At 54.1% G+C, this 8,465-nt stretch overlaps 1 protein-coding gene across 4 annotated transcripts; it reads right to left on the minus strand.

Moving 5' to 3' along the window:
* Positions 1-5,080: 5,080 nt before the first annotated feature.
* Positions 5,081-8,166, minus strand: Atp5mc1 (ATP synthase membrane subunit c locus 1). Of its 4 annotated transcripts, none has more exons than XM_021239855.2 (5): positions 8,076-8,166; positions 7,476-7,522; positions 6,465-6,548; positions 5,791-5,969; positions 5,081-5,265 (listed from the first exon to the last, which is right to left on the minus strand). In XM_021239855.2, exons 2-5 carry the CDS (start codon positions 7,512-7,514, stop codon positions 5,151-5,153), a joined length of 417 nt encoding a protein of 138 aa, XP_021095514.1. In that variant the 5' UTR covers positions 7,515-7,522; positions 8,076-8,166; the 3' UTR covers positions 5,081-5,150.
* Between the last annotated feature and the right edge of the window lie 299 nt (positions 8,167-8,465).

An 8,465-nucleotide genomic window follows, 5' to 3' on the forward strand; every position in this document is an offset into this window, starting at 1 on the left:
AACCAGTGGTGGCAGTTGTTAGAAAATTTAGAGAGACAGCCCAGGAGGTGCAGGCTGGCGCCCGGGAACCGACACGCTGACATTTCCGCAGTAAACTGTGTGAATGCCCACACTATCTCCGGGATGTTGGTGAATGTTCCTAAGACGACTGACTTCACTTTGGGTTACATTTTGCCGCCAAATTTGTTTTCGGGGGGGAAAAAAGTCTCGTTTTCAGGGCTTTGTGAATGTCCAGGAATGGGCTGTGGACCTGAATGGTAATGGCCAATATTTATCGAAAGCTCAAGATTTACTTTTTAGCTAATATTTATTGAGTGCTTAATGTCAGGCCCTTTATCAGCTTTGGCTTGCCGAGTCCTTTTGCCAGGCCTGTGATGTAAGGACTATTATTAGGCTGTGGTGATGGATGGAGAAACTGGGCCCACAGAGGTTTGGGCACTTACGTGGGTCACACGGAGAGCCAGCAGCAAAGGGAGGACTGCAAGCCAGGTGCACAGGTCCAGACTCCGTGGGACACCAGTACTGCTGAGAACTCCCTGGCACTTACTGCAGTTGACCCTGTGCCCACTGGGGTCTTTTGCTGTCAGTTGCCACACACACGTGCACACACACACTCTGCCGGCTGCAAGCCATGTTATCTGTGAGCCTGGGCTAGGCACCACTTTGGTACTTAACAGGAAGGAAAATCAATCAATATTTTATAGACTTCACACGTTGTTGATAAGTGTTTTAGCACTGTAACATGTACCAGAATGGGAAGACACGAGAGGCCGAGCTGGTGGTGCATGCAGGGCAGCCAAGCTCTCTGGGAGGCTGAGGCAGGATTGATCACAAATCCAACCTCAGCCTGGGCATTGAGCCACTTAGCAAGACCCTGTCTCAAAATAAAAAATCAAAAAGGGCCGGGGATGTATCTCAATGCAAAGGCTCTGGTTTCAAACCCCAGTACTGAGCAAAAACAAAACAAAATCCAAAACAGTGCTCCCAGTTTTGCCCGGCAGGGAAGGCCGAAGGGAGTGTATCTTCTTTTATCTTTAGGGCGTTGCTCTGTGTGTCTCTTACCTACTCAAACTAGAAGCTTTAATTCCCTCTTAAAGGAGTTCAGATTTTTGCTTGAGAACCACTTAGCAAGGTGGGCCAAGGTCACAGAAAGACTGGCCCCTCGCTCCTCCCTGGCGCAGGCCCTGGTAGCGATGGTGCAGGGAACAGAAAATGCTTATGGGGTTCAGAAGTTCCAGTTTTAAACTGATCCATGCTCTTCCCTATTTCCACGCGCATGGGGTGGCACTGATGCCCGCCTGTCAAGGTCTCTCTGAGGATAAGTGTGACATTTCCAGAAGCGTTTTGTAAAGCGGCAAGCACTGTACAAATAATCAGCACCTCACCGGGAGGGGTGATGCATGACTGTCATCCCAGCACTCGGAGGCTGAGGCAGAAAGATCTCCACAAGTTTGATGCCAGCATGGGCCACATAGCAAGTTCACAGCCGGCCTGAACTACATGAGACTCTGTCTCACAAAAAGAAAATGAAGTCAGATGTGATGGGCCAGTGCTGGGACTACAGGTGTGCGCCACTACACCCAGCTCTGTTTAAAAATTTTTTGTTGTGTGGTGCTGGGGATGGAAGCCTGGAGCCTGCTAGACAAGTACTTGCCACTGAGCCCCAGCCCCAGCCCCAGCCATCTCTTCGAACAGTGTTTGGCAGCCCTTTGCTCATGCGAGATGCCTTCCCCAAAGGACAGGGCTTGAGCAGTGCCCGGAGTCAGGTCACTGCTGCACCTCAACTCTTTCTAAGACACCAGCAAGCTCCTTCCCTTCCCCTCCTGTCCCGGGGCTGTTTTTGTCTTGGTTCAGTGCCAGGGTTAATGAAACCTCCCGCCAGGCCATAAATCCTGACCTGAAAGGGAAAGTCAGAAGCTGGACTGGGTATTTTAAGGCTCCCTGGTAATAGTAGCTATGCTTAATAATTTAATAATATATCTATCAGAGCCAGGTGTGGCACACACTATAATCCCAGCCCTCAGGAGGCTGAGGCAGGAGAATCGGCATGAGTTCAGGGCCAGCCTGAGCTACATAGCATGACCTTGTCTCAAAAAAGAACAGAAGGGGGCTGGGGATTTAGCTCAGTGGTTCTGCAGCCTGCCTCACAAGCACAAGGTCCTGAGTTTGATCCCCAGTACCAAAAAAGGAAAAAAAACCCCAAAACAACGGGAAAAAGGGATAAGGATGTAGCTCAGTGCAAAGGCCCTGGGTTCAATCCCCAGTACTAAAAAAAATTGTGTATTAATGAGATATATGTAATATTAAGGTGTATAGAGACATCCAGTGAACCAGCTAGATGTATTATTTTCACTTATTATTTATTTTTATTTATTTTTGAGCCAGGGTCTCACTATGTAGTTCAAGCTGGCCTTGAACTCACTGTGTAGCCCAGGCTGGTCCAAAACTCTTAAAGAGATCCTCCTGCCTCAGCCTCCCAGGGACTGGGATTATAGGCCTCTGCTCAGCTCACAGATTTTTCTTATTCCCATTTGAGGAAGCTACAGGGAGGTCATGGACAGCCCTGCTGTCTGTGTAGGGCCCTTTGTACTGGCTCCAAGCTCATACTCTTGGTCCATGCTGAGCCCTTAATGAGGTTGTTCCTCACTTCCTTTTTGGTACCAGGGATCGAACTCGGGACCTTGTGCTTTCGAGGCAGGCAGCAGAACTACTGAGCTAAATCCCCGGCCCTCCTCACTGTTTTTTTGTTACTACCATCATGGTCATCTGGACTTGGGGACAAGCCAGAGGCCACAGTGTCAGATCCAGGGAATGAGGTGGACGAGGTCACATATGACAGTCTCACCAGCCTGCGTTTCTGCTGGGTGCCACTTGGCAGCAATATCACCGTTTCATGATCGCTCCTCGGAAGGACCCTCAAGAAAGAGGACTTGCGGAGGGCCGGGGATTTAGCTCAGTGGTTCCACCGCCTGCTGTGCAAGCGCAAGGATCCAAGTTCAATCCCTGGTACCAAACAAACAAACAAACAAACAAAAAAAGAAAGAAAGAGGACTTGCCAAGGGCCGGGGATTTAGCTCAGTGGCACTGTGCGCCTCGCAAGCACAAGGTCCTGAATTGGATCCCTGGTACCAAAAAAAAGACTTGCCGAACTGTTTCAGAAAGTGGCAAGAATGATGGGATAAATGTGTTTGAAGTGAGAGGGAATATTTTGAGGATTAAGGATGTATCCTTTATTGTAATAAATGTTTAAAAGTTTAAACATTTACCATCTGTTTTTACCACCTCTTCTTTAGTTTTGAGGGACAGTCTATATAGCCCAGGGTGCCTTTGAATTCAGGGAGATCCTCCTGCCTCAGGCTCCCAAGCACTGGGACCATAGGTGTGCGTCACCAAGCCGGCTTGGTCACCCTTGTGGACTCTCACCTGAGAACAATACATGGCTGTATTCAGCTACAGATATTTTGCACTAAGCAAAATGGTCCCAATCAACAGACCAGATTGGAGATAAAGAGGTTCCGGGACTAACTGGTGCCTCATGGGGTGGAGACCTGTTCTCAGGAGCCCACCGACCACACTCCCAGCCCAGCTGACCCGGATCTGTGAGTGGGGCAAGTGCAAGGCCGCGTGCAGCCTGGGAAGACAGAGGGATTCTTCCCAGCTTCTTCATATAAATAGGTCCTGGCACTCCCAGGAGGGAAAGGGCAATCCCCTCCCCTGGGGGCTGTTCCTTGATTACCTCCAGGGCCTCGGACTGGCAAGGACACCAATGGGACACCCGAGGTCATGGCGCTCAGGCTGCCAGCCCGGCCGCCCCGGGCTCTGTTTCAGGTTCTTGCTGGTCTGCTGGCTGCGAGCTTGAGGGGGTCTCTTGTGGTGAAGAGGTGAACAGGGATGTCTGTCACCTGGCTGTCACCACTGGATAGGGGCTGTGCCCCGGCACCTAGGGGGAAGAGCCTGGGGACGCTGCTAAGCACTCTGCACCGCCACCTGGAAGAATCACCGGGTCCCAGGGATGCCGAGGTACAGAGGCTGTGACCAGAGTGTCAGGTGGGCCTGCCATGTGGCCTCACTGCAGTTGCTGACCTTCTGTACATCAGTGGGCACGTGAAGAGCACAGGTGTGGAGCTGGAATCCCAGCTGTGGGACCCTAGGCAGCTCCCCGCTGTTCCTTTGCCTACACAAGGATTCCTTTTTGGGGTTTTTTGGGGGACAGGGTCTTGCTATGTAGTTCAGGCTGGCCCTGAGCTTGCGGCGAGCCTCCTGCCTCAGCCTCCCCAGTGCTGGGATCACAGGCGCACACCACCTTGCCTGGCTGCAGGACCGTCCAGCACCTCACGCAGGCTAAGCACACACAGCAAGCTCTACCGCTGAGCTACACCCCCAGCCTGTGTATTTTAACTCTTCTTGCTAATTGCCTGTATGTTGGAAGGTGTCCTGCATACTAATTAGGGCAGAGATGTAAGGTTTTCACCCGACGGGTACCACTTATGAGTTATTACTCCTTTTGAAATCATCCAATTTGAGACCAACCATGTCTTCAAGGCCTGTGTTAATTCTGTCCATGGCATATGCTTCCTCTGGGCTTCAAAGAACAGAGGGCCAGGGATTTAGCTCAGTGGTTTCGCTGCCTGCTGCACAAGCACAAAGACCTGAGTTCGATCCCTGGTACCAAAAATAAAGGAACAACAGAGTCCAGTGTGGTAGTGCATGCCTGTGATCCCAGCGCTCGGGAGGCTGAGGCAGGATTGCTGGGAGTTCAAAGGCTACGGAGCGAGTTCAAGGCCTAAACTACACAGTGAGACCTTGTCTCAATAAAACCAAAACCAAAAAAGTCAAGAGTTGTAGTAAAACACTAGCGCTTTGTGCACATTAAACCCTTCAAAACTGTTACACACCAACACACACACAGGGCATGTGAGGGAAACCACCTCCCTCCAGGGAGAGGAAGGACACTTCTGCCCTCCGGCTGTGGCTGTCCTGACTGCCAGCCCCACCCAGGGACTTCCTGCTCCCCAGAGCTGGCCCAAGCCCTTCTTCCCACCTGTTCCCAAGGTTCAAGGACAGAGGCACAGCACGCAGCTTAGAGAAACGTGGTTTAATGGTACAGCTCAGTGGCCCAGCACCAGGATGGCGGGCAACCCGAGGTCACCTCACATGGCAAAGAGGATGAGGAAGGCCACCATCAGACAGAAGAGTCCCATGGCCTCGGACAGGGCGAAGCCCAGGATGGCGTAGGAGAAGAGCTGCTGCTTGAGAGACGGGTTCCTGCCGGGGACAGAGACAGATGCCAGACCAGGGGGAGGGCAGAGGGCACACACAGCGCTGCCTCGCCTAGCCTGGGGACTTGCGGGCACGCAGAGTAGCAAGTCAGCAAACCGAGGGACACACATTTAAATTCTTTTTCTTTTTTTAACTGAGGATCAAACTCAGGACTTTGCACTTTCAAGGCAGGTAGCGGAACGAACTGAGCTAAATCCCCGGCCCCCGGCCCTAAATTCCTTTTGCCGTTGTTCTGTTTGTTTTTAGAGACAGGGTCTCACTATGAAGCCCAGGCTGGCCTGGAAGTCAGGCGATCTTTCTGCCCCAGCCTCCCAAGTACTGGGATGACAGGTATGTGCCACTACGTCCCGTTCACATATTTATATCCTGATAGAGACCACAGGAGAAAACAGGAGGCAGAAGAAATCAAGGTGCAGACACTTGAAGGCCACTTTTCCTGCTGGGACTTGTGTGGTGTGTGGGTGTGTGTATGTGTGTGTGCAGGAGCTGCTCCGGGCCAGCCCAACTTACCTGGCATAGCCAATGATCAAGCTGCCAAACACGGTTCCGATGCCAGCCCCGGATCCGGCCACGCCCACGGTGGCGGCCCCAGCGCCAATAAACTTGGCTGCTGTGTCAATATCCCTGGAGACCACGCTGGTCTGGAATTCCCGCCTGGCCACCTGGAGTTGGGGGGCGCTGCTGGATGCCTACAAAGGGGCAGGGACAGAATGGAGCTGCAGGAGGGGGGACACCACCCACCCGACAGGCACAGGACACTCGGGCGGAGAGTGTTGGGAACAGGACCTGTGGTCTGCATGCATCAGATAAACCTCACTCCTGCAAACTTCTTTCCTTTTGAGACAGGGTTTCCCTATGCAGCCCAGAATAGCCTTGAACTTACAGGGATCCCCCTGCCTCTGCCTCCCCAGTGCTGGGATTACAGGTGTGCGCCACCACACCTGGGGCTACCTTTGCAAGTTTCTCACCCATGACAGTGTCCTTTGGAGACTCACAACTACCAGAACATCACAGATCCTCCTACTTAAAAGCAATGACAGGGTTGGAGATTTAGCTCAGTGGTGCCACCACCTACCCCGAAAGCACAAGGACCTGAGTTCAATCCCTGGTACCAGAAAAGAGCAACTTCATTAACCTAAAAGATGGTTGCCTAGGAGACCGCTAGGGGGGCCCTTGCTTCTTACCGGTTTAGATGGGTCCCGGGGCCTGCTCAGGAAGGAAGCAGAGGCAGAGGCAGGCCTGATCAGACCCCTGGTACAACATCGGATCTGGAAAATCAGAAAGACACATCCCTCCAGATCAGCAGCGAAAATATCCTAACAAGCTTCCGGCCGAAGTGCTGCGAAATCATAAACTAGGTTGTGTTCCAAAGCCCATTCATTTATTACTGTTTCTACCAGGGGGCCTGCACCAGAACCAGCTGTCCTGAGCTTCCAGTGTGGCTGGCAGCCATGACCACCAGGGTTTGGGACCCTGTACCAGGCCACAGGCTTAGCTTTCCGGCAGAAGGCACGGCTCTTGGTTCAGTCCTTGGCACCAAAAATGAAACAAGAGAAATGTGTACCAAAGTTCACATCTACAGCCACAACCTCAGTCAGGGTCGCAGAATGGAAGAGAACCTACACTAAGAGACCCTGTCTCAAAAAACCAAAAGAAAAAAATCCACAGAAAATCAAAGCAGGGGCCCTGGAGGGGCTTGGACTTAGACTGCCAAGGAATCCACGAGGAGCAATGTGCTGAATGTTCTCGCTGCTACACACCCTTGAGGTGGGCCAGGACACCCAGCAAAGCGAGCTCTCTGTCACCGGACTGTCTGGAAATATTCTTCAGTGCCAGGGCTCTGAAACGCCACAGTCCTGGAGTCACCTGGGAATTCTAAGGAAAATGCCTGGGCTCCCATCCCTCTTCCCAGGGTCGGATGGAACTGGCCCAAGGTGCGGCCTGAGCACTGAAGTTTTTAAAAGCTGAGAGTCCCTGCCGCAGGAGACTCGCGGGTTCTGGTGAAGCCAGCCTGGGAGTAAAGGTCAGCTGCATGCCAAAGACGAAACAGCTTGTTTGCTCACCCGAATAAACCGGGGTTACCTGCATCCCGTCCTAGAACCTTCCCAAAGAGCCAGCCTCCTCTCACCCATTCATTAAACACCCAGGGTTCCCACCCCATACCCGGCACCCAGGGCAGCCGGGGCGCAGCTTACCAGCGCCGGAGACAGGAGCAGGGCCCCGGCGGTCGGCATGATTCAGTCTGCTGAGACATTTAACAACAAAGCAGCAGTGCACCTGCCAGCCCGGTTGGCAGCTTGCAGCGGCGACCTTCTGCCGTCCCCGCACCCCGCCCGCCCTGCCCCGACCCTTCGGGCCTCGATCCGTGCCCGGCGGGGAGGGGACTGGGGCGAGGGGCGGCGCGGGCTCCCCGGGCCACCGCCCGAGTGCAGCGGGAAAGTCACGGAGGACGGAAGGAAGGGGAGGAGGCCCGGGCCCCAGAGGGACAGGCTGCAAAAGCGGGCGGTCTCCCGGGAAGCTGCGGGCGGATGCGGGGCAGACGCTGCGGGAATCCTACCCGGGCGACACAGCCGCCCCCTCATCCAGCTGGGCCCCGCTCACCCGGGCCCCGCTCATCACGGAGCAGGGGACAGGAATCCATCAGGCTCCACTCCCGGCCCCGGGGCAATGCCCTTCCTCACGGCCCAGCCCACACCCCGCCGATTGCCCGCTGCCGGCCCCATCACCTGCGCTCCCACTGCCCCGCAGCCCCTGATCCACGACAGGCCTCGCCCGGCTCAAGGTGACTGACTCACCTCGCAGCTTTAGCGCTTAGTCTCAGGCTGGGCTCCCCCACCCACGTGTCCCGCGCTCCCTCTGCGCTCATTGGTGGCCATCCCCCCGCGTCCCCATTGGCTGGTGTCCTCGATTCCTCTTTTCTCATTGGTCGTGCTCAGCTTCTTCCTCTCTCTCCACAGGAGCTTCGTGGCAATTCCCGCCTCCATGCGGGTAAAGGAGGGGTTTTCCTTCGAGATCTAGATTAGGATTGGTCGGAGCCCCGAAACGCTCGACCATAGAGTCGGCGGGACTCCGAGGTTCCCCAACCTCGCGCACAAAATGGCGACCAAGGTGGAAGCTGAAGAAAAAGGCGTGGGAGAGATGACTGGACCGCTGATGCTGGCGGACACATGACCTGGGCCCCCCGT

This window comes from Heterocephalus glaber, unplaced genomic scaffold (assembly GCF_053883595.1).
Source record: "Heterocephalus glaber isolate CG9 unplaced genomic scaffold, H.glaber_assembly_v1.0 deba00001773, whole genome shotgun sequence".
NCBI lineage: Eukaryota > Metazoa > Chordata > Mammalia > Rodentia > Bathyergidae > Heterocephalus > Heterocephalus glaber.

Bases quoted from the DNA above. Each gene is read 5' to 3' on its own strand.
- Atp5mc1 (XM_021239855.2), bottom strand. From the start codon at position 7,514: ATGCCGACCGCCGGGGCCCTGCTCCTGTCTCCGGCGCTG. The intron at 5,970-6,464 runs GTAAGAAGCAAG...GCCCCTTTGTAG, and splicing joins CCCGGGACCCATCTAAACCG to GCATCCAGCAGCGCCCCCCA. The intron at 5,266-5,790 runs GTAAGTTGGGCT...TGTCCCCGGCAG, and splicing joins TTGATCATTGGCTATGCCAG to GAACCCGTCTCTCAAGCAGC.